This window comes from Vitis riparia, chromosome 5, assembly GCF_004353265.1.
Source record: "Vitis riparia cultivar Riparia Gloire de Montpellier isolate 1030 chromosome 5, EGFV_Vit.rip_1.0, whole genome shotgun sequence".
Lineage (NCBI taxonomy): Eukaryota > Viridiplantae > Streptophyta > Magnoliopsida > Vitales > Vitaceae > Vitis > Vitis riparia.
Window position 1 is genome coordinate 21,691,554 of NC_048435.1, and position 25,304 is coordinate 21,716,857.

Sequence of the window (25,304 nt, forward strand, 5' to 3'; positions counted from 1 at the left end):
CATGTCGTGATGGTTGCCCCTGGATTATCAGATGGATGTAGGTAGATGGGTGAAAATGGTTCTATCATTTTTGTGTGAGTCGAAGATTTTTCTGCCTTGATATATTTTCTTCAGGTATCAAGCTTTGATACCATGACAAAAGTTGTGGAATAAAGGCTGAAATTTCTCATATGCAGAATGTGAAACACGTACAACTTATATAAGAAGAGAGGTGGATATTTACATAAAGACTCCTACTCCAATTTAACTAAAAAGGATAAACATTCATACTTCTAGTTTAACTAAAAATGATAAACATTATAATTGATAAACGTTTACAATAGATGGACATTATCATTTAGTGGCTAAGCATTATCTTTTCTGTTAAAAGTTGCCATCAAATTTGTAGTTTTGTTAATTTGACGTCCAAATGATTATTTCATAATTCAATCGTTAGTATTAATTGAAGACTAAATAGATTCGGTTTTCGGATTTACATACAATTGTTTTAAAGCTTCGTTGTCTTGTAAGTGAGTTTAATTTGGATTTAACAAGTTTTTCTATATTTGTTTAAATAATTTAATCTGCAAAATATAAATTAGCTTTAAAATCTTATTCTTGCCAAAAAAGCAATATGGGCATTTATTTAAAAAGTTGTTTTTCAAAATTAAAAGTATAATTGATAAAATTTTAATGAAAATTTGTTGCAAAGACAATGATTTTTGATAATGTATTTTAATTATTTTGATTATTTTAATTTTTTATTTCTAAATTGTTCTAAAAAATTATATATATATATAAATCTTCCTATTTCAAATAGCTATCAAATTTTAAAAATAGTTATTTAAGAAGATTCACAAAATAAAATAATTTAACATATTATTTAAAAACTGAAAAATTATTTTTAATAATTATATTTACACAAATTAAGAATAAAATAAATAAAATTTATATATATTTAAACAAAAAAAGAAGAAGAAAAGAAATGAAATGATAGTGGAGTACGGAATAACAGTGTGCTATAACTGCTATAGAGCCATTAGCCCAGACAGCTCAAAACTGGTGTTGGTGCCTTCGCTCTCGATTCAATCAATCCAAACCCTAACCCTAATCAAAACCCTCTTTTTCTTTCTCTCTTTATCTTCTTCAACTTTTCCTCTCTCTCATTCGGGATTTGGCAATGCGTGCAAAAGCTATCTTTTGATCATTCTCGTGTCTTGCTATTCAAATTTTTATTTTTATTTTTTCCCGTGTTGCTACTATATTTTGATCAAACCCTAAAGTTGTATTCTTTTTGGGAAACCAGCATCGGTCTCTTGCGTTCTCGGTTTTATCACTTCTGTAGGGTTCTGGGTTTTTGTTTTCTCAATCGGTTTCAGCGCAACTCTTGTTAAAGTTTGCAGCTTTTTGGTTTCTTTCCATTTGCAGGTAGATTTCCGGAGACAGTTCCGGTCAGGTAAAGCTTTTCTGTCCGGCCACCTCTGGGAAAAGTAATTTTTTGAAGTGTGTTTGTTTTGGAGGAAAATATTTTCTTGGGTTTGCCGAATAGGGCCCTTGTTTTATGGAAAATTACATTGTGCACCATTGAACCATTTTAGTGAAATTTATACATAAAAAGAAAAGTCGTGTGACTGAACAGGAGCAGTTTCTCCATACGCTTACTCTAAATTAATACGATAAATGCCCTTGATCATGCTTGAAATTACACGGGATGCCACTGCATGGAATGGAGAAGGCAAGCTGGAGTAGCTGTTTGTGTAATTCAGTGTTTTTCTTATAGAATGAATGATGGCAAATTGGGTTATAAGGTTTTGTTTGTTTTAATGGAAAATCTTTCCAAGTTTTTTTTTCTTTATTTTTTGGAGAATAGGGAAAATTTAGAGCTCCGGTTTAGCATCCGTACATGGAGTCTTTGTTGTGGAGAAAATGAGTGTGGGTGTTTCTGTGTAATTTAGTCGTTTTTCTAATAAAATGATGATAAATGGAGCTTTAAGGTTTTGTTTGTTTTGATGGAAAATATTTCCAAAAAAGAAAACAAGTCTTTTTGAGAAAAGGGAAAATTTGGAGAGGCCATAAGTTTCTCCAACTTAGTATCTGTAGAGAGATCCTTATTTGTGGGTGCTGTGTATATTGGTTTTAATGGAAATAGTTTCCAGAATTTTTTTTTCTTTTAAGGCTCCATTTTCCTCCTTGAGTATTCTTCTGTGATGCTTGAGGGGTATTTACCATGAATCTTCACTAAACTGCGGGGGGGGGGGGGAAATCTCCTTTGCAAATGAAATGAAATCTTCTCCAGAGAAAAATTTCTGTGGAACAAACTAGGATTGAAGAGATAACCTTGCAGAAAAATTTCCCAGAAGATATTTATAGCAAGCACACGAAGACTGGAAGGACTCGGTAGTAACTTGTCATTTGGTTGCTGAAAAAATGATGGAAAAGGAAAGAAAACCAAACTTTTGAATTCATCTTTTAATTGAGCTCAACTAAGTTGTATTGGGCTTAGTGGAGTGGAGATTGATGATAGGAACAATGAAAAAAACCTATGATTTAACTTATTTTCTCCTTTAATTTTCTAAATTTTCCCAACATCTGAACAGAGCTAAGGTGGTTAGATAGGGTTTGAGTTTCTAAAGCATGAGGTTTGTGCTACAACGTGATATTTTGAGAATCAGTTGCCAGACACTGAGTTGTCTGCAAGGGTACCCCTTAAAATGCATGTGTGTGGAACTTTTATATTGGATATCTGAAACACTTAGATTGTATTTTGTAAACCCCTTTACTCTCCTGTAAGCTGATGACACTAATTTCATCTTTTGCTATCATCATTTGATGGTTTAGGGACAGGTAGTGCTTTTTAAGAGCTTGAGAGTTCAGAGGCGATGGTTTCACCAGATGTGGTGGGTTCAGTTGAGGATGTTGTTCGTGCATTATTAGAGTATTTGGTTGATCCTTTGCTACCAGCAAAATCTTCTTCCCGGAGTACTCCATCACTTTCTCAGCAGCAGTCAGTTGCAAAGCAGGTGTTTTTCTTTACACCTTTTGGGTTTTGAATTTTGTTCCTTTAAGGCCTTGCCTCTGGGATTCTTACCTAAAAAATTCTGGTGTTTATTGGTTACTCGAAGTTGTAATTTTTTTTTGGTTTATTTAGCTATATTGTCTTTTCATGTAGAGTTTTGTTTTTTTTTTTGTTGTGTTGTCTAAGGAAGACAAATCCTTGATTCAATGTTAATGGTGGATGAAAAACTATCCTTGGGAGAGGAAAGAGTAGCATTAAAAACTGATTTTGGGAAGGAAAAGTATATATCCACATCTTTGTGGGTCATGCTTTGCTCAGAAAGGGTTTTGGTTCCAGATGGAGGTTACTGACTCGGTGTTACTTATCGTTTTTTAGTTTAGCAAACAGTCAAGAGATTGGATAGAGGTGTCCTGAGGGCTTAGACTGGGTCAGCATTCTCCATTATCTCTTTAAGTTGTGCCAAGCATGTTGAGTAGAATGATGCTTAGGACATAAGGGAGTCCCTTTGGACAGTCTGTGTGTGCAGAAGCGGCCTCTCAGTGTATTGTCAGTAATTTTCAGACAACACCCCCTTTTTTCTTGAGAGGCAGGGTAGCCGATATCTGTAATCTTAAGTCCATTATTTTAGTTTTTGGATGGGCATGAGCCTTGAGATAAACCTAGATAGACTAACCATCTTTGTAGGCCACCCAACCTGGTCTCTCTGTATGCGTATAAAAACACCCAGACATGCACTTTTTTCGATTGGCAAACTGAACATTAATGTATATGCACATGTATCCATACAAACAAAAATGCACACATATAATCACATATGAAAATTGGGCATTGCATTTGTGTGTGTAGCCATTATTGTCCACTCATTTTAACTGCTTGTGTTTTTCAATCTGCTTCAGGTGCATGCTGTTGTGTTACTCTACAACTACTACCACAGGAAACAACACCAGCAGCTGGAGTTTCTAGGTTTTGAACCATTTTGCAAGTTGGCTGTAGTTCTAAAACCGAGTCTGTTGTCACATATGAAGCTTATGCAGATTTTGAAAACTGGTGAATTGGATGACCTGGAAAATCACCTTTCAGCCACAGAGAAAATGGTCATGGATGCTTGTGATATATCGACTAGTCTAAATGCATCAAAAGACGTTCCTAATACAGAGGGATGGCCAATCTCCAAGGTCACAGTTTTTCTAGTTGATTCTAGGAAGGAGAACTGTGTGCTGCTATTCAGTTCTGTTACCCAAGGGGTTTGGTCAGTTATTGAGAAGGATGTTGATGCCACTAATCACAGTTTGGAAGGTGTGAAACACATATACAGAAAGAAACGGACCACTAAAAAATCTACAAGAGATGAAACAGGCAGTGATGAAGCTAGCTTGCAGCAACTTGCATTTTCTGCTGTTAAGAAAGCAGCAGGTATACTATCTTCAGATTTGAGGTTTTGTATACCCATTTTATGTAGTAAGGTGTCTATTTTATTCCATTTGTTTTCTGTATTTGAACTGATATTTTATTAAAATTTTAATTTGAATGGTTCATAAATAGCAGATAAGGAAATAACATTTTAATGTTATGGCAGTTGCTTCAAGTAAATTCCCAGACATGTACTAGTATAGATTTTTATTTATTTATTGATAGGAAAACAGAAGGTATATTAGCATGGGTCTTACCAAACAAGTGGAACAACTTATAATTTAGGTTGATTCATCTTTAATGCCAATCACCTGATCTTATGTTGGGAAACACTCTGTCTTGGTAACCCGAATGTCTTCTTATTAATGTTTTTTTTTTTTGTTTGGGTGGGAAGGGGGGAGCTATTTATCCAATCTATTTTGGTTTATTAGTTGGGAGGGGGGTAGTTTTAAGAGCTAGTTATACAATCTATTTTGGTTTATTATTTGGGGAGGGGGGTGGTTTTAAGAGCTAGTTATTTAATCTATTTTGGTTTATTATTCTTCTTTGCAAAATACATCTACACATGACTTGACGCATTAAAATCATCTTTACACCCATGGAGTATTGTTATCTCTCTCTCTTGTGTCAGATATCCTATTTTTTAGTAGGTGAGATAAGCTTATTTTTTTACATGAATTTGGAAAAAGAATATGTGCAAAGGTATGTCATATTTAAAAAAAAAACATTTACTAGGATTTCCTTAAATAGTTAAGTTATATAGTTCCTCATGATGTTTGACATTAAAATTTAAATCTCAATCATATTATTTTTATAGAGACTAGCATTTTTACATAAATCTTCAGTTTTCTGTTGTGAAAAAGAAAGCTTTATATGTGCAAAGCACAATGGCATATTTGTGTCACTCTTAAAAATAAAATGGACATGTTTGTCACTTTGGACTAATGTATATAAAGAATCAATCTACTGTTTAATTTCAAGTTCCATGCTCTGGCTTCTAAGTTTGTAAAAACCTAAACCTTGACAAAGAAATTTCCATGCTATGAAAAACAGAATAGAGGAGTTTCCAGGTATTATGGATTTTCCAATGTGCTTTTATGTAATTGTATTCTTGTTAAGTGAACGAAGATGTAGGAAAAACAGTTGTTTTGTGGGATTGTGTTAGTTTGTTAGAGGAATTTAAAAAATAAAAATTACAGAAGATAAAAAATGTGCTAATCAAGATGAGCATTGAACAAAATTCAAAAGAGAAGAAGACTCATAAAAATTTCAAAAGAGGAAGTATATATAGATAGTAAATTTTGTTTGAAGGATGTCAGAAAAACCTAATCAAAGTAGTCATGATTTTTATGAATTTAAATGTGTGTGTGTGTGTACTTATGCATGTATATATTTTTCTTTTTCTTTTTTAAATTGTATAGGAGTATTTTCAACTAGCAAATTGGTTACACATAACTTTGTAGCCACTATGACACCCTCAAGTAAAAAAAGTATTTCTGTTCCAAGAGTCAGTTTAGAAACTCAACTTTCTTTAGAAAAGCTCAAATGACCCTATCTTATGGTCACTAATGGCTATCCAATGCACATTCGACCTATGTTGCTCCTTGAAAGGTAGATCGAACTCCAATATCTGAAAATGATGCTAAGGGGAACTTAAAAATTTCTTGGTACTTTAAATATTAGAGAAATGTGAGAAAGTATATATTCTCCCATGATTTAGTAACTGATCTCTTCCTATCCTTGAAGACATAACATTCCTTCCTAACCAGGCTACCTAAGAAATTGCTAAGATAGCCCCTCTCTGTAGGGTTATGCCTCTAGGGTTCCTACCAAGCCCTAAAAAGGATACAACCATCATATCAGAAACAAGTTTTGGAACTATCAATCCATCCTTACTAATGAAAAACGTCTTTGCCCTAATTTCAATGTAAGGTGATGTTGATGTCTTGTTTTGCAAAGTCCAATTGATTGCTGTATACCATATGTTCAACCTGTGACACATGGGCATCATTGTGGCCTGGCCAATCATAGGCCATGTGTCTTGGGACTTTGTGTCACATGGCAAAGATAGTTGTCCGTTATTAAGTTAGTCAATGTATCTTGCATTTGGGTTCCAATGCATGACTATGCTTGTACTCTGCTCATGGAATATGGATGCCCCACATTGGTAAAGGTGACTATGAGAGGTATTATTGTTTCACTTCTATAATAGAAATAAAAGGCAAATATTTATTCAAACGGTTATGGCCTATTTATCTCCTACACTTTTTAAAAAAGTGTTACTCATGATATAGTGCCTTAATGCTAATAAGCCTAACTGAGTTAGGAATAGGGTGCAGGGGTCCAATATTGATTTAGTGCATCTTGATGGTGTAGTTAGCCTTGACATTACCGAGGATCCTAGGATTGATTTCATGATCTTGATTTGATAGCTAGAGTTAGAGGCTAACCAAAGCCTGTTTTGGCAAATGGATTGATTTGACAATCAAAGTATCTAGAAGCGGATGAACCTTGCTCTATTTGGATATCTGCCATTCTCTTATGCAAGAAGCTGATGGATCTTCAATATATCAGTTTTGGTCTCTCTGTGTATCTCCCTGCCAATACATTTCTTTCTGAAAGATAGGATGGGTCGGCCAATGTATGGAAAATTCTTATTTAATGTTGACATGATCCTCAATTTTTCAATAAGAATACAATGACATGCTTGAATCAAAGGAGGGAAGGAGTTTTTTGTTTTTTTATCATTGAGGGTGTTTTAGTTTGTTTATTATAAGTCAAGTCACTATCTATCAGTTTCTGTGATTATTCATGACTCAATTAAACTTAAAGAGTTTTCTGGCTTTGAACATGAAATGTGATGACCATGTACTGGTGTCACCTTGGCAGGCCTGATCTTTTTTTCGTTGAGTTTTACTTTACAATCCTTAGTAGTCTCTACTTTAAATTACATTTATTCAATTTATGATTTTTAAATTTGGAGAGGGCTTTCTAGGTTTGGGTATAATTCTAATTCATGGAACAGGCATCAGTCAGGCTGATCTTATGGTTTTGGAGAGCCATGTTGTATATTCTTTAAGCAAAGAAAGGACAGCTTGTCGCTTTTACATAATGCAGTGCACCCAATCAATCAATGAGGATATCAGTCAAATTCCCATTAACGAGGCGATTGACAGGTTTGGTTCTAGTCACTGTCGTTTCTTCTAGTAAACATTTCATTACTGGTTTTCGGTCAGTGGGTGAAGAAGCATTTGGCTTTGCATCAGAGGAATCAATTTATATCTTTTGGGGATCTGTAGCCCATTTCAAATGCCAAACCAAATGCACTCTTGGATAAAGGTAGTTGCATGCATTCTAAGTTTAGCACTGGGCTGTAGATCAACTTTGCAATCAAAACACTTTCAGCTATTGCAAATCATTTATTTGTAGCTTCGAAAACTTTGTACCTTCAAGTAAGTTGCTTTGGGAAACTTGACTTAGAGTCAGGGGACTGTAACTTTTTCTAGTCCAGCACTTGTGTCAAGTTCAGTAAAGATGGGTGCTGGGTGCCTAAAATAATTGTAGTGGTTGGAAAACATTAATATAATGTTTTATTCCTTTTCCTGATTAAACATCCTGTCTTTGCTTTTTGAGCAGCCTGCAAGGCCCGTTGGTTAAGAACAGTTCCTGCAGTTGGACGGTGACCTCAGTTGTTGAGTATTTCCATGTGCTTCCATATAAAGGGATTTTATCAGATTGGCTTTCTAGGTTCGTTTGATTTTCTTCAGATGTGTTTTTTCTTCCAGGTATGCTTTACATGTTAAAATTTGTTATTCATCTTGGATGCTGGTAAAACTTTTGCCTTTTGAATGTAGATCTGCTAGATTTTGACTCACCTGAATGCCAGATCTCAGGATTCAGTTCTATAATCTTGTAAATGTTAAATAGGCCGTGGGGCAATCTGTGCATGCTGCATGAATACTAGGCTTCACCTACTTTATGGTGCACTTTATATAGGGTTTATTATTTTATCAAAAAAAATTTGTGAATGTTCTATACTGTTATGCATTAGCTTTGTAATCCCACTTGCTGCTCAAAATGGTTGAAGAATGAAATAGTATATAGTGTGGTCCCTTATCTTTACTGGAAAATGTGTTGTCCTGAAACAAAAAAAGGGTGGTATTATGAGTAGTTACTTGAGTTTTATTTATTTGTTGCATTATCACCAAGGCTCATCAACCTGTATTAGTCACCTCTTGGATGATCTGAATGGCCTAATGCATCCCTTTTTTTAAGTTACCATCTGTTGTTGAAGCACTAGTCTTGATTATTTAGATTGCTGTTGCCATGAATTACAACTGCTCTAACTATTTGAATCAAATTATGTAATGTTAATCTTGTGTTATTGTAATCTACAGATTCTCTTTTCTGATAATTAATTGAACATTTGTATTAATAAAATTAGAGATGTACAATTCCAATCAAAGGCAGGGTGGACTCAGGGGACGATTTGCAACCATTTGAAGGGTCCAGTCTAAAATGAACTTAGAAGAAAATTGAAATGCAAGGAATTTGAGGTTCATAGAAATGGGCAATGTGAACCCCATTAAAAGTGTTACACTGAAGTGCACCAGCACACCAATTATAAAATCCTGCTATCTATGTTTCCAACCTCCCCCCTTGTAGAGCATCCTACACCTCTTTTTCCAAAAGTGAAAGTGAAGAATGAAAAATTTTCACATTGTATGGTTACTAGCATCCCATCCTGGCAAGCATGAGCGAGCACCTGTGCTCATTGTTTTCGATTGCTTATTTATGGTAAATACAAGAGAGGCCACAAGTTGAAGGTTTCTTAAAATTATTTAGCTAGACTGCATGTAGTACAGGAATTTGTGTCTCAGTTATTCTGTATCAACTATGAACAGTAACTCTTATCCTTTTCTTTTATTATGTTTTTGAAATTATACAAGATAGAAGGGTAGCAGTTCTCCTTCAATTCCTATGTATGGTCCAACCTATATGCAGGAGCTGGTATATAAAAAATGTTTGATTCCTCACTTTGTGGCCTGTAATTCTTCTCTACAGGGGAGTATTCTCAAACAGTTTGCAGGATTTAAGGGTGGGATTGGGAAACGAAAAATTAAACAGCACTCAGAGGACAGCAGAACCTTTGGATGCAGAAGTTAAGAGAAACAGCAACGAGTCTCATAGTAACTGTGGCAGAGTAGATGTTCTTGGCAATGAGGCAAGTGATGATCAATACTGAAAATCTGAAGCAGAAAGACAGCAATGAGTGTTATGTGATTGATTTATCTTCATGCTTTCTCTGGGTTCCAGAATATGAATGCAGATAACCCTTGCATGGTTTGCCCCCAAAATGAAGATGATGCAGAAGTTAATAAGAAAAGAGTTAGTCCTGATAGGTACTTGAGCACAGCAGATGTTCTTGGCAACAAATCAAGTGGCACTGACACTGAATCTCCCAGATGGAAATACAGTAATGTGTGTTGTGTGATTGGTTTCTTTAATGCATTATGTGAGCCCCGGAATATTACTGAGAATGATTCTTCAATGTTTTGCCTCCAGAATGAAAGCAGAAGTAAGAGCCTTCCTAATTCAGTCGAAGTCAACCTTCACCAGAAAGAGATGACTCTGTTTACAGCCAGGGATCTAAATGCTGCAGCAACTGGTGCTATGGCCAAGGTAAGATATATTAATCCTCTTCAACCAAGTCCTTTTATTAAACACTTTCTTTTATGATTTTATGCCTTCTAGTTTTGTAATTAAAGTTCCTTAACTCCTTGTTGGTTGTAGATATACAAATAATATGAAAGCTCATATTCCCATTATTGCAACCTTTTCTTTCCGCATAATTGTTAGGTTATATAAGATAATTGGGAACCTAGGAAATATTGGTGATGGAGCTCAAAGCTTGCCCCTTTAATTTGTTTGTCCATACTCCATAGTTTTGTTCATGTTGTTGCTATCCTTGAGCATAAGAAAATTTTTAGTGCATGATATTGCTCTAGAGGAATACAATCTCAGGTTATAGGAATTTACTGGAGATTACATGCTATATGAGTGTCTTTGTGGTCCTTGATGACGCTGAGATTTTCCCCTCCTTTTCTTGGCCTTTATATGGTTCTATGCATTTTCACTTTGTTTTTTTGCCATTGCAATCTTGGGCTTAAAAAGAGCTCTCTACCTCCCCTGCATAAATTTTTTTATGATAAGCGTATGAAAAGTGATATCATTGATTGATAGATATGGATGTAAAAATAAGGGAAACAGGTTGCAAATAAAAGAAAAGGCAAAGAAAAGAAAGTAGAAAACAAAGTCCAATCACCATATTGCATTAGGCACTCTGACTTGATATTGGATTTAAGATGATCCCCTACAAGAGAGCTCTTGGCCAATGAAGATGCCTTCCATGTTGTCAATCTAGGTCTCCACACTTGATAGATGGGGTGTTTGGTTTGGGGGGTGGTGTGTGATGATCTTTTGTGAACTTCATCAGTAACAGGTTGCTGAGGTTTTCGGGTTTGTGGATTGTTTGGGCCTTTTGCTTGCCTATGTATTGTTGTAGGCACACTGTATATGTTTCTTGTGTACTAAAAAGTTCTGTTCCTTTACTGCCTTTCTATTACATTTCTTAGCTTATAAATAAGTGTTGAAGAGCCTCCCTTAGCACTCCATTATGCGGGGTAACACATGAGATAACCTACACTGAAGCCCCTTCCACTACCAAGTTCCAGATTCCTAAAAAGGGGCCTCTTTGAGGCCTCTAGTAACAAAAAGATTTCTAACTCATTAGTCGTCCTTTTTTTTTCTTTTTCTTTTTATAGGAACTCATTAGTCATCCTTCTCACAACTAGTCTTGAGAAGGCTCAAATAATGTTTCCTTCTTTTTTTTTTTATTTAAATTAATCTCAAATAATGTCTCTTTGTTATATGATAATCAAGGATGAAAGTTTCCATTTTTTTCGCGGAAATTTCGCCGAAATTTCGGGTTTCGGTGGCCGGCGATACGAAAGAGGGGGGCGAAATGTCGACGGGAGAAATTTCGCCAAATTTCTGTTAAAATCGGCGAAAAATCACCGAAACATGGCTGCGAGCAAAAAATCGGTGAAATTTCGGTTTGTATCGCCGATTTTTCGGGAAATTTCCCGATATTTCCTACCAGTCCAGCCCGCGCACAGGATACAAAATCTGTCCAATTTTTATTTTTTTTAAAAAAAACATAAGATGTTCCTTGGTAATCTGATCATGACTTGCAGGCAAAGGTTGTTTTTCAGCCTGGCTCAAAAATCGTGGATTTAGGGTTCGTGAAATTTAAATCCAATGGCACAAAAGCAAAGCGACCCTAGAACAGATCAGAAAACACAGGGAGAAAAAAAAAGCAATTTTTTTGGTTTTCCTTGAGGGTTTTGCATGGATTTTCTCGGAAATCAAACGAGGATGAATTTTCTCGGAAATCGAATGGGGGATGGATTTTCCCGGAAATTGAATGGGGGATGGATTTTCTTGGGAATTAAACAGGGGTTGCAAAAAAAAAAAAAAAAAGTAATAAATGATTAGATTAGAACCTGCGAGGATTGAGAGTGAAAGAGGAAATTGGGGCCGATTCTCTCGTTCGGAGGGCAGCTTCAGCCAAGGGCTTTTTGATGCCCGAGTGAGAGAAGCGGGTCTTCAGCAAAGGGCTTTTCGGATGGGTGGCCTTTTGATTTTTTAAAAATTTAGTAGAGATAAAAAATAAAAAATAAAAATGGAAATAAATCATGACTCCACGGTGATGGTCCAAAGTCAATTTGAATGTGATCCAACGATCCAAAGTGAACCTATGCGATAATATATACAAATTATTGGTATTTAATGGAATCAAGTTAATATATATAAATTATTTATATTTAATAAAATCAAAATTTTTATGAAGCTTGATAATGAATGCTTAATTATAAAATTCACATTTTTTATTGACCTATATAATATAATTACATATAATATCGCAAATCATATAATATATATATCAAATTATTCAACAAAATAAATTTAAATTATCTATTATACTTCTAATTACATTGTTATGAGGTTTTTTTTTATATTTTTATGAACTTTGATCAATTTTTTACTTATTAAAATTTTTTTTCCAAAATATCCGTCGATATTTCTCCGATATATCCGATATATCCGTAAAATCAAGTTACCGATATATCCGTGATTACCGATATTTTCATCATTGATGATAATATCCAATGCTAAGAAGTTTTACCATAAGTACTTCCTATTCATCCTTAGAGGGGAAAGGATACTATTGACTTTTTCCTTTTTTATAGGAAATATAAGTTGTATATACATGGAAAAAGAAAAGAGTACACCTGAGTACATAGGATGTATACAATGGGTACAACAAGGCAAAGCCACACGAGAGAACACTAAAAAAGCTCTCACCAAGATCCTAAGAATTCAACAAAATCAATCCATAGGCTTTGAGCCTTCTTTTGCATCCCTAACCATGCTAGGAGATTGCTTAGGAACAAACTTTTCAACCTTTGATTTGATGTCTCATCGTTTCAAACGCTTAATGATTTCTTTCCTTACACAATGTCCAAAAAGTGCATAGGGGAGCAGCCTTCCAAGCTTTCTTTCATTCTCTCTATGAAGGATCCCTGTTAACTTAATAAGGTTTCTTTGATTATGGAGAGAAGCACCCAAACTACTCCATATGAAGAGAATAGCAATTTCCATAGAACCCTTGATTTGACAATATGAAGAAGAATGTGATTGTTGAATATAATGTATTTATAGTGTATAACCTTTCCTTGTTAATATAGGACACATATATGGTAGGACACATGTATGGTAGTTAGGACTCTTAGCCTTGTAGGACTCTTAGCCTTGTATATATATATATATTTCTCAATTGTAAGTAGATCATTACATTAATGAGAATCAAGGTCTTTCTTCTTTCTCTCTCTCTCAACATGGTATCAGAGCCAAGGAAGAAAACCTAATTCTTTCCTGTTTCCCGTGTCATCAACTCCGGGAAACCTTCCGGTGACCGTGTTTCATTCCGGTCACCTTCCCCATCTCCCAATACTTTCCGAACATTCGGATCGTCGACAGAAACCACTCACCGCCGGCGAACTTTTCCGGCGAACTTTTCCGACGAACTTTCCGGCAAACTTTCCGGCGACGTATTTTTCCGACACCGACCATACCAGAAGGAGCGCCTGGAGGAGATCTCCAACTTTTGTGAAGGCACCAGCACCAAAAGAGCCTCCACGCGCCGCCCACGCGCAATTTTTCGGCCGGCGGCTGAATCTCACGCGCCGGCGCGTGAGGACGCGTGCGGCCTTTTCCGACGACGCGCCTCCTCCTCCAGCTTCGCCTGACGCCGACCAGCCTCCCTACCTCCCTGGTTCTCCCATCCGAGCCCTGCACATACCTCTTTTGGGGATTTTTGTCTCCGTCGGCCCTCCAAACAGTCTTTCCGGCGAAGCTCCGACTACTTTTTCTCCACTCCAATCCCTGCACGTGCCTTGGGAAGTGTTCTTCTACCTTTCTGGTGGTACCACGCCGCGATCTGAGGTCGTCTCCCTTTTTCGGTGGTGCCACGCCGCACTCTGAAGCCGTATTAGGGCTCTCTTTGATCCAAACATACTTCATTCTCCAGATAAGTAGATATGACTACTAAAAATTCCATTTTTTCCGCTGTTATATCTGGCTCTCCTATGATTACTTCGGAGAAATTGGTTGGCAGTGACAATTATCTTTCCTGGTCTGCCTCTGTTGAACTTTGGTTTATGGGTCAAGGATATGAGGATCACTTGATTACACAGGAGGCAGATATCCCTGAGGTTGACCGCGTACAGTGGAGGAAGATAGATGCACAGTTATGTAGTGTATTATGGCAATCGGTTGATCCCAAGATTCTTCTTCATCTTCGGGCCTACAAAACTTGTTTTAAATTTTGGACTCAGGCTAAAGGATTATATACGAATGATATCCAGCGTCTGTATAAGGTGGCTTCTGCTATTGTCCATCTCAGCCAACAGGACTTGGATCTATCTACTTATATTGGCCAGATTGCCTCTCTTAAGGAGGAGTTCTTGACTGTGATGCCTCTTACTCCTGATGTTGGGGCTCAACAAACACAGCTTGACCAGTTCTTCATGGTTCTTACTCTTATTGGCCTCCGTCCGGATCTTGAGCCTGTCCGCGATCAGATTCTTGGTAGTTCATCAGTTCCGTCCTTGGATGATGTGTTTGCTCGCCTCCTCCGTATCTCCTCCACTTAGACTTTGCCATCTGATAGTACTTCAGATTCTTCTGTGTTAGTTTCTCAAACTAGCTCTCGAGGAGGCCGCAGTGGTACCCGAGGTAGAGGTCAACGTCCTCATTGCACCTATTGCAATAAACTTGGCCACACTCGCGATCGTTGCTATCAGTTACATGGACGACCTCCTCGCACTGCCCATGTGGCCCAGTCCTCTGATTCTCCGCTGCCTCAGCCTCCGAGCTCTTCCGCATCTCAGGCTTCTGTTGCCTCTGTTGCCCAGCCTGGTAATGCCTCTGCCTGCCTTACCCACACATCTTCTCTTGGACCCTGGATTCTAGATTCTGGAGCTTCTGATCACTTATCTGGTAATAAGGATCTTTTCTCCTCTATTACTACTACCTCTGCTTTACCTACTGTTACCTTAGCTAATGGTTCTCAAACTGTGGCTAAAGGTATTGGTTTGGCCCTTCCTCTACCTTCTCTACCTCTCACTTCTGTCCTTTATACTCCTGAATGTCCTTTTAATCTTATTTCCATCAGCAAAAACTCGTACTCTTAATTGCTCTATTACCTTTTCTGATAAATTTGTGACCTTGCAGGACCGGAGTACGGGGAAGACGATTGGCATAGGACGTGAGTCTCAAGGCCTCTATCACCTCACCTCGGATTCATCTCCTGCAGTTTGCATTTCCACTGATGCTCCTCTCCTCATTCACAATCGTCTGGGCCACCCTAGTCTCTCCAAGTTCCAGAAGATGGTCCCTCGTTTTTCCACTTTATCGTCACTTCCGTGTGAGTCATGTCAGCTTGGGAAACATACTCGTGTCTCGTTCCCAAAGCGTTTGAATAATCGGGCAAAGTCTCCTTTTGAGCTTGTCCACACTGATGTTTGGGGTCCTTGTCGGACTGCGTCTACTTTAGGATTTCAGTATTTTGTCACTTTCATTGATGACTATTCTCGATGTACTTGGTTATTTTTAATGAAAAATCGAGCTGAGTTATTCTCTATTTTCCAGAAATTTTATGCTGAAATCCAAACCCAGTTCAATATTTCTATTCGTGTGTTACGCAGTGACAATGCCAGGGAATATTTTTCAGCACCATTTACTTCGTTTATGTCCCATCATGGGATTCTTCATCAGTCTTCTTGTGCTCATACTCCTCAACAAAATGGGGTAGTTGAACGCAAGAATCGACATCTTGTTGAGACAGCTCGTACTCTCCTCCTCCACAGTAATGTTCCTTTTCGTTTTTGGGGGGACGCTGTTCTTACCGCTTGTTATTTGATTAATCGTATGCCCTCCTCTGTCTTACATGATCAGATTCCTCACTCCCTTCTCTTCCCTGACCAACCACTTTATTTCCTTCCTCCTCGTGTCTTTGGTTGTACTTGCTTTGTTCATATTCTCACTCCTGGACAGGACAAGCTTTCCGCCAAAGCCATGAAGTGTCTCTTCTTAGGATACTCCAGACTTCAGAAGGGTTATCGTTGTTATTCCCTTGAGACTCATCGATACTTTATCTCCGCTGATGTCACCTTCTTTGAGGACTCACCATTCTTTTCCACCACTTCTGAGTCTCTTCCTGTTTCTGAAGTCTTGCCTATTCCCATTGTCTCCCCACCTGATGCTATGCCTCCTCGACCACTTCAGGTTTATCATCGTCGCCCTCGTGTCGTTGCTCCTCTCCCTTTTGCTGAGGCACCTGCTGACTCACTTCCTATCCCTTCGGCTTCACCTACCTCGGCTCTGCCTTCTCCTAATGACTTACCCATTGCTGTTCGGAAAGGTACTCGCTCTACTCGTAATCCTCATCCTATTTACAATTTTTTGAGTTATCATCGATTATCTTCACCCTATTCTGCTTTTGTTTCTGCTATATCCTCTGTTTCTCTTCCAAAGAGCACCCATGAAGCTCTTTCCCATCCAGGCTGGCGACAGGCAATGGTGGATGAAATGGCTGCTCTGCACTCTAATGGCACTTGGGATCTTGTTGTTTTACCCTCGGGTAAATCTACCGTTGGCTGTCGTTGGGTCTACGCAGTTAAGGTTGGTCCTGATGGTCAGGTTGATCGCCTTAAGGCCCGCTTAGTTGCTAAAGGCTATACTCAGGTTTATGGTTCTGATTATGGTGACACATTCTCTCCTGTTGCCAAGATTGCTTCTGTCCGTCTGCTTCTCTCCATGGCTGCCATGTGTTCTTGGCCTCTTTATCAATTGGATATTAAAAATGCCTTCCTTCATGGTGATCTTGCCGAGGAGGTTTATATGGAGCAACCTCCTGGTTTTGTTGCTCAGGGGGAGTCTGGTTTAGTATGCAGGTTACGCCGTTCTCTATATGGCTTGAAACAATCTCCTCGAGCATGGTTTGGCCGTTTTAGTTCTGTTGTTCAAGAGTTTGGCATGCTTCGCAGTACAGCAGACCATTCAGTTTTCTATCATCATAACTCTTTGGGGCAGTGTATTTATCTGGTTGTTTATGTGGACGACATCGTCATTACAGGCAGTGATCAGGATGGTATTCAGAAACTAAAACAACACCTTTTTACCCACTTTCAGACCAAAGACTTGGGGAAACTCAAGTATTTCTTGGGAATTGAGATAGCTCAATCCAGTTCTGCTGTGGTCCTTTCCCAAAGGAAGTATGCTTTAGACATCCTGGAAGAAACCGGTATGTTAGACTGTAAACCGGTAGACACACCTATGGATCCGAATGTCAAACTTGTACCAGGACAGGGGGAGCCTTTAGGAGACCCCGGGAGATATCGACGGCTTGTAGGTAAATTGAACTATCTCACCATTACTCGTCCAGACATTTCTTTTCCTGTGAGTGTTGTTAGTCAATTCCTACAGTCACCATGTGATAGCCATTGGGATGCTGTAATCCGCATTCTTCGATATATCAAAAGTACACCAGGCCAAGGTGTGTTGTACGAGAACAAAGGTCATACTCAGGTTGTTGGTTACACAGATGCAGATTGGGCTGGCTCACCCACAGATAGACGTTCCACTTCAGGGTACTGTGTTTTTATTGGAGGTAATCTAATATCTTGGAAGAGTAAGAAACAAGATGTAGTGGCCAGATCTAGCGCTGAAGCCGAGTATCGAGCTATGGCTTTGGCAACATGTGAACTCATATGGTTGAGACATCTTCTTCGAGAGTTGAGATTTGGAAAGGATGAACAGATGAAACTCATATGTGATAACCAGGCCGCATTACATATTGCATCCAATCCAGTCTTTCATGAAAGGACCAAACATATTGAAGTTGACTGTCATTTCATTAGAGAGAAGATCGCATCAGGATGTGTTGCTACAAGTTTTGTTAATTCAAATGATCAACTAGCTAACATCTTCACTAAATCTCTCAGAGGTCCTAGGATTAAATATATTTGTAACAAGCTTGGTGCATATGACGTATATGCTCCAGCTTGGTGCATATGACGTATATGCTCCAGCTTGAGGGGGAGTGTTGAATATAATGTATTTATAGTGTATAACCTTTCCTTGTTAATATAGGACACGTATATGGTAGGACACATGTATGGTAGTTAGGACTCTTAGCCTTGTAGGACTCTTAGCCTTGTATATATATATATATATTTCTCAATTGTAAGTAGATCATTACATTAATGAGAATCAAGGTCTTTCTTCTTTCTCTCTCTCTCAACAGTGATCAATTGATTTGCCTTCGACTTTACAAAGAAATTGTTTATTTGCTAGTGACCCCCCTTTTCTTTGGAGTTGATCTATCATCAAAACTTTTCCCCAACTGGCTTCCTAAACAAAAAACTTGCTCTGGTTGGGACCCAAGAAGTCCAGATAATGCCTGAAGGGAAGGGAATCGACATCCCTGGCTCCAAGACGAAGAAAAGGAATTTGATAGAAAAAGCTAAGGCTTGGCCTTGATGTTAATCAGTTGGACTTTGTTCATCTTAGTAGAGAACAAATTTTACAAATTTATTAATATCCTATGCTAATAAACATAATAAGGCTGCTTTGACACTTGTTTACCAGCCCCCATGGATTTCAAGGCACATTTTTCCATATTTTGTTGATATTCTTTTGCTTAAATGAAGGTTGGTGAATGGCTGTGTAGGATTATAGGAGCTTTGATTGGTGATAATGATTATGTCAGCATTTAAATATTACAGATTAATGAGCATGTATGGGTGTTTTACTCTCTCGTGAGGGTACAGAAGAATCCTGAACTGTAAATCTGGAATAATCATTAATGTTCTTTTTTTTTTTTTTTCCTTTGTTCTGTTATGTTAATTCTTGGTGAATTTAGCAGGAGGGGATTGCTAACTCTGTGATGACACCATGCACGACTAGCTGTAGAGGTGAGAAGGTTGCCAACGGAGGAGAGATCTGCAACTTTATCATGCCAGATCAGGATGGAATGCTGATAGAAGATAGGGCTCTGGTTACTTACGAGTCCAACTCTGAACATCTTGACAAACTTCAAATTACTATTGCTTCGAAGGAAAAATTATTGTCACAAACTGCCCTGAAAGTTCTTCTCAGAAAAAGGGATAGACTGGTATACTTCTTTCCTTTAATAGTTAAGATAAGCATTGTTTCTGAATTCATGCATGTGTGTGGTCATCATCCAATTGCGCCTGGTGCAGAACACTGCTAGTTTTATAACAATAGAAACTTCATGCAGGATTCATGTTTCATTTATTCCACTGTTGAATTGCATGTGCCCTCCATGCTCAGCATATTGATCGGAGATTAACTGCTGTTCCATCTATATAAAACTATATATTTGAGCTCTATTTGAATTTTGGGTTCAGTAATAGATGAGCTGGTGGTACTTTGATCAATATGATATTTGGTGCGCATGATATCTGAGAAGTAGCATTATTCCAGCATTTAACTTGGGAAAACAGTGGTCTTGTGTGAAGTTATTTGGTGTAAAATAGCAATGTTTTATACTAGGTGTAATTGAATCATCTGTCTCACTGAACACATTGTAAATTGATTTGTAATTGGCAGTCTATTTGACTGCATGCCTTCTGTAGATGGAAATAGGTGGTGGCCTGTATTCAATCGATTTCATTCTTCAGAATGTTGTATGGATCTCTTAATTGGTTTAGGCTCTGACCTAAGAGGTTACCTAAATGGACATATCTGATGGTGTCATTACTTTATTCCCTTAGTTCATCATATCATCTTTTACATCTATAGTTTGCTGTCCTATTTTGAAAATTCTTTGCTTTTTACTTCAGAAGTCAGGAAAGTTTCTTATCAAGTTGTTATGCACTTGTGTTTTCAGTCTCATCAGCAACGCAAATTAGAAGATGAGATTGCACAATGTGATAAAAATATTCAGACAATTTTAGATGGTATGACTCTCTTCTGGTGCTTTTGTATTTTGTTAACATTTTCTGCTTTTATTTTTGCAAGTCATGCTTAAAATATAAGTGGATTATGAGATCAGATTAACTCTGTGTTATTACAGCGTTAATTGGCTTATAATCTTGAACACACTCAAGTCACTTGCATTGGTGGTGCAGTGCAGTCTCCCTAGCCTTAAGACCCTGTTCCTTTTCAGTAGGAAACTACGAAACCTGAAAATAATGTTTGTGAACATTGGTTGGTTGAAATGGTTCTACATATGCCTAGTGCTAGTTCCTTTTTAAGGACACTGGTTCAAGTTCCTTCTTGTTTTTAGGTTACCATTGGAACCAGAGCCTGACTAGTTTTAGTAGGACACTATAACACAGAGTTAGGGATAAGAATCAAGGGAGCAAAGCAGAAAAACAGGATGGGAACATTGGTTTGTGTGTGTATGTGGGTGGGTTATAACCTGCTGTGGCCAGCCCTTGTCTGAGTGTCTGAGCCAAGGCCCACCATTTTTTCTGGACCCATTTTTAAGCAATCATTTCTGAAATGGGCGGGCTCTTTTAAAATAATTTGGATCAACTGATTAATGTACAATCTTTTCTTCTTCTTCCTACTAATTTAAGGGACCGGACATAGAAAAGATTTTCTAGGCTTCATAACACCAATACTCAGAAGTTGAAGTTCATGCTTGTCATGAACTTATATGGGAATAGAGGAGGTTTGGATTTGATGAAGGGAGCATAAGATTGGCATGACAAACATATCTCCAAGCTAGCGAAATTAGGCGAAGAAGCACCCACAAAAGGCATGGTTAAATATCTCCTCCTTATTGGAAGGTTGCTTCTGAGTTTTGGCAAGGGTAGAGGCAAGGTGATTTGGAGGTGTTCCACCTTTTTACACTTCATCTTATCCAAAAGGCCAAGAAAGGTATTCCACTTTTTAGCAGCATTTGGATGAAAAGAAGTCTGAAATTTTTTAAGGTGGGAGAATGTCCAGTTTGCCTGGCATAAAAGATTTCCAAGATTAATATCCAGTTCCCTTGATCTACAGAATAATTTATAATTTTGATGGATGCTTCCAATTGAAGTCTAATTCTACAACATGTTTTCTTTAGGGAATTGAGGGCCTATGCCACTGTGGAGGATACTTGTATGAATCATACTGGTGATTTTGTTTATCTTCTTACTAAAAGCTGAAGTTAGTATGCTTTTGGTTGGTTTTATTTGTGCTAGAGATCAGGATTTTATTTCCCTTTTAAAGGAGATTTTTCTGTGTAACTACCTTTTTTTTTGCTAAAGATTGGAAATGGGATAGTGTGAATTTTTGGCTAAGAAAGATAGGAGATTTCACCTTTTTTAGGTGTTCAGTTTTCCTGGATGCACCAGACCCAGATCTGTAAACTTCTCTTGAAGATCACTATTGGGTTGAAGATCAACACGGGGAGAGTATTCTTGATGTTAAATTGAAAGAGAGGGCAACCTTTAACTACTCAACTGAAAGTAGAACTATTTTAAATTTGATATCATGTCAAATGACTCGGATGATATGCCAATCTCTTCGTAGTAAGAGATATTTTACTAATATATCATTTTTTTTTTAACCCTGTAAGGGCCTTGCCAATGACAGTTTCTGCAAATTCATTCCTGCAGGGCGATGTTCTGAAGTCATAGCACTATCATGGTTGGCAGCCCATAGGAAAGTAAATACCAATTATAAACGTTGATTCAGAAGGTGACACAAATTCTTTCCCGGGAACTTTTCTGTGCTTTTGAAAGGAGGATGGAGAGTTGGCCAAAAAGAAACAAGTGGAAAATCGGTAGATCACTTAGTTATCCATTGCCCTTCTCCCATGCAGTGTGGAAAAGGCTGTTTTCTTAGGCAGAAATCTCTTGGACTGGCTCTGAAACAAAATAATAGTAAAGCTGGAAATTCACTTGGGAAGTGTAGGTGAAGATTGTAGAGGAATGCTAGGGGCTGAGGATAATACAGAATCTTTAGAGGTGTCTGGTAGAAGTCCTTTTCCTCTCTTTGGCTTCCGTCATCCAAAAACTGTTATGGAATCCCTTAGTATCCTTATGTCATATTGGAGGATGTGACATTTCTACCATTAACTTACAATCGTGATTTCTTTCCCTTGGTGGACAATTCCATATAACCATCTTAATGTATTGTTGAATGATTTAGGGAATCCAGGTTGGAAAGAAATGGGTTATCATCAGGAATCATATAGGAGAGGCCATTTTAGCTTTTACTTTAGAGATGCGGGGAGGGCTTCTGTAGATGCAAAAGTTCTTGTCTGTATCAGAAAGTCTTAAGAGAGTGAATCTTTAGGTTTGAGCTAGTTTTTGATAGACTGGGACTCACTGCTCGTTATTTCCTGGGTAAGGGAGAGCAGATGTGAATCCTTGATATGCACCCATCTCATGAAGTCCTGACTAAATATGTCAGGTCTGTGTGGAGTTTACATGGTTGTCTTAAGGTAAAACATGAAATTGGCATCCTATAAACAAGGAGCCCTTTTTTTCAAACTGGATCAGTAAAACTATAAGCAGACTTTTAGCTAAAGAAGCAGCAGATTTCATATCAGATTTGATAAATCAAATGTTATTCCATGGTCATCTTTGTTATCAATCCTGGATTCCTAGACCACTTGGGCAGCAGCCAAAGTTGGAAAGATTGGTGGGTTTGGATAATGTCTTAAGTGATATTGTAACATGCCTGGAAGCAATCTAAACCACTTTCCTTGGTCATCTTCTATATATGCTAGGGACATTATCTTATTCGAACCTTCTATGTAACATTGTCTGAGAAATGAAATTTGTAGAATGACAGTTTTATACTAGAAATGAGAAATTTTTGGTCCAGCTTTTGGAAATTGGATCTCTGCCCACCCTTCATCCCACAGTGATCCATAGCAGCCATCAATAAATGCAAAGAATCTAAACTTATATTTTTGTCTTTCTCTACTCACAATTTTATCTTTTCTTCTGAATTTTCTTAGGTGGTGAAGATGATTTGGCGTTAAAGATAGAATCAATTTTAGAATTTTGTAATGACGCGTGCCCTCAAACTCGAGATAGGACTTACCGCCATCTTGAGGACCAAGAATCGCCTCAACATATCAAGAGGAAGAGATTGTCTGAGGCCATTCTGAATATACAAAAGTCATGTCAGGCAAGTTGTGGCTTTAGAATTCTTTTCATTTACATATTATTCTTTTCCTTATGAATTTAAAATCTTATTATCTTTAGATATTCTGGATTCTAAATATTATGATCTATCAACAATTTTTTTATGATGCTACATATGACCTTCAACATTGGAGGTTTTCAGCTTGACAACAAAATATGAGTTTTCTTGTAATTAACGGAAATTTTCCTCCAGAGAAGAAAATGCCTTTGCCACAAGATATGTGAAAGTTCATAACAAGTTATTTCTTTCATACTTTATCCACCGGGAAAGAAATGAGCTAATTATTCTGACCGGATCAAATACTCGAAGCAACCCAAACTAGATCTTTAGTTGAGCCATATCCATCATGCAACTTGTTTATGACCTTGGATTGTTGTGTCTTATGTAACGCTACCCAGAAGTCTGACAAGCTATATGAGCTCCTGAAATTCTAGACCCATGAACTCAACCAAACATGGAGCATAATGTATCATTTTATGTCTGAGTGATATTCATCAGGATTCATCACAATTATGAGCTTGTTCAGAATGTCAGTGTCATGAGTTGTGTGATCTTGGGCTGCATGCTAATTAATGATATTTTACATGGTACAGACTCATCACACTTTGTTCATTGAGCAGGAACTCGATGGTATCTGTTATGAGAACAACTGGATATTACCAACATATCGAGTATCCCTATTAGATGGTAAGATGATCTAACTTTGATTCACGAGAGGAAATTTGAGTTACTTTTGTTTTTGACTGTGTGCTGTCTTCTGAATTGGTACCTGAGCAATGTTTAAGGAGAATTTCTTCAAACCCAGTCTGACTGGTTATTTGAGTCCCTTTGTTTCTTATGAGAGTTTGTTTGGGACACAAGGAAGGATGCCTCAAACTAGAAGCTGTGGTTCTAGTTTAAAATTAAGTACATAGCCTTACTAATAAAGGGGGCTCTACCATCACCAAAAATTCATCAACTTTCAAACAAAAGGCTTTACTAATAATGGAAATGCCAGATATCCAAACAAAAATGTAAGGCAATGGTGGATCACCCTGTCGAACCCCTCTACATGGCTTGAACTCCTCTGGAGCCCCTTTCCATTCTTCCTTCGCCCCTCACTCCCCCTAATAATTGCAAGAAGCCCGAAGCCCCTCTGTGATAAGGAAGGAAACAAAATAATCTAATTATTGAGTGGAACTCGATAACTTTGGTTTTTCTTGAATTTTGTTTGCAATAGTTTATGGGAATTATTAAATTTGATATTAATGTGATATATCATTATAAATGTTGAATATTTATGAAAATATATAAAAAAAGTGTACTTGATGTATTAGATTTTGTGGCATGACACAATGTATCAAGATCTTGTTTGGAATGACATTTAACTTGTGCATTTAGCAGTAGAAGAAGAGAGTTAAGTTATAATTGACCTTTCAACACCACTGTTAGCATTTAAAAAACTCTCCCAAACAGGGCTCTAAAACCCCCACCCGAACCCCAGATCAGGGATGTATGTAGAGACAGTCTAATATTTACATATTCAGAAAAACTGGGCTAATGCATGTCTTTTAATTCTTATTGCATTTGTAGGCAAATCTGAAGGCACTGTGAGTGTAAAAGGGGTGGATTTCGAGATTTCGGTTGTAGGGGAGCCGTGTGACACTCCTCGGGAAGCCAGGGAATCGGCCGCTGCACAAATGCTGGCAAAACTGCAGAGTATGGCGACCGCAGCAGCAGGTAGGTTTTGAGTTTGGTGGGCTCACGTGTAGGGGCTTCCTCTGCCCAGAAATATTCTGTTGAGAGTGATGTAATGAATTTGTACCGTTTTTAAACTTGGAGCTTGTAAACTGTTTCCAAAGTTACTTGATAACACTTCTATAATTTGATTCCATCTGCTTGGGGTACTGACATAACAAAGTTTCATTAAACATGAAATAACATTCTTTATGAACTAGAAACACGACAAATATCATCGAATGATTTTCAAAACTTTATCAAACGTCTGGTTTGTGTAACAACATTTCCCAGAATTATGAAAGATTTTTAACCCTAACCCCTCCCAAATGGGGTGTTAGTAACATGACCGAACTTAACCAATTAAACTAAACAGCCCCAT

General features: G+C 37.7%; 1 protein-coding gene across 3 annotated transcripts; it reads left to right on the plus strand.

The window, feature by feature from the left end:
- The first annotated feature begins 1,017 nt into the window (after window positions 1-1,017).
- On the plus strand, window positions 1,018-25,096 carry LOC117914835. Of its 3 annotated transcripts, none has more exons than XM_034830329.1 (13): window positions 1,020-1,435; window positions 2,818-2,999; window positions 3,892-4,408; window positions 7,431-7,581; window positions 8,042-8,152; window positions 9,470-9,629; window positions 9,722-9,886; window positions 9,971-10,087; window positions 18,957-19,205; window positions 19,944-20,013; window positions 23,016-23,188; window positions 23,827-23,893; window positions 24,779-25,096. In XM_034830329.1, the coding sequence occupies exons 2-13, from the start codon at window positions 2,859-2,861 to the stop codon at window positions 24,934-24,936; spliced, it is 2,079 nt and encodes a 692-aa protein (XP_034686220.1). In that variant the 5' UTR covers window positions 1,020-1,435; window positions 2,818-2,858; the 3' UTR covers window positions 24,937-25,096. The 3 variants fall into 3 exon arrangements, with proteins under 3 accessions (XP_034686222.1, XP_034686220.1, XP_034686221.1); XM_034830330.1 differs by lacking the exon at window positions 1,020-1,435 and adding an exon at window positions 1,470-1,714; XM_034830331.1 differs by lacking the exon at window positions 24,779-25,096 and having other exon boundaries at window positions 1,018-1,435; window positions 23,827-23,907.
- The last annotated feature ends 208 nt before the right edge of the window (window positions 25,097-25,304 follow it).

Excerpts from the sequence above, each read along its gene's own strand:
- LOC117914835 (XM_034830329.1), top strand. The coding sequence starts at position 2,859 with ATGGTTTCACCAGATGTGGTGGGTTCAGTTGAGGATGTTGTTCGTGCA. Across the intron at positions 9,887-9,970 it reads CCAGATGGAAATACAGTAAT|AATGAAAGCAGAAGTAAGAG; the intron begins GTGTGTTGTGTG and ends TTTTGCCTCCAG. Across the intron at positions 23,189-23,826 it reads ATATACAAAAGTCATGTCAG|GAACTCGATGGTATCTGTTA; the intron begins GCAAGTTGTGGC and ends TTCATTGAGCAG.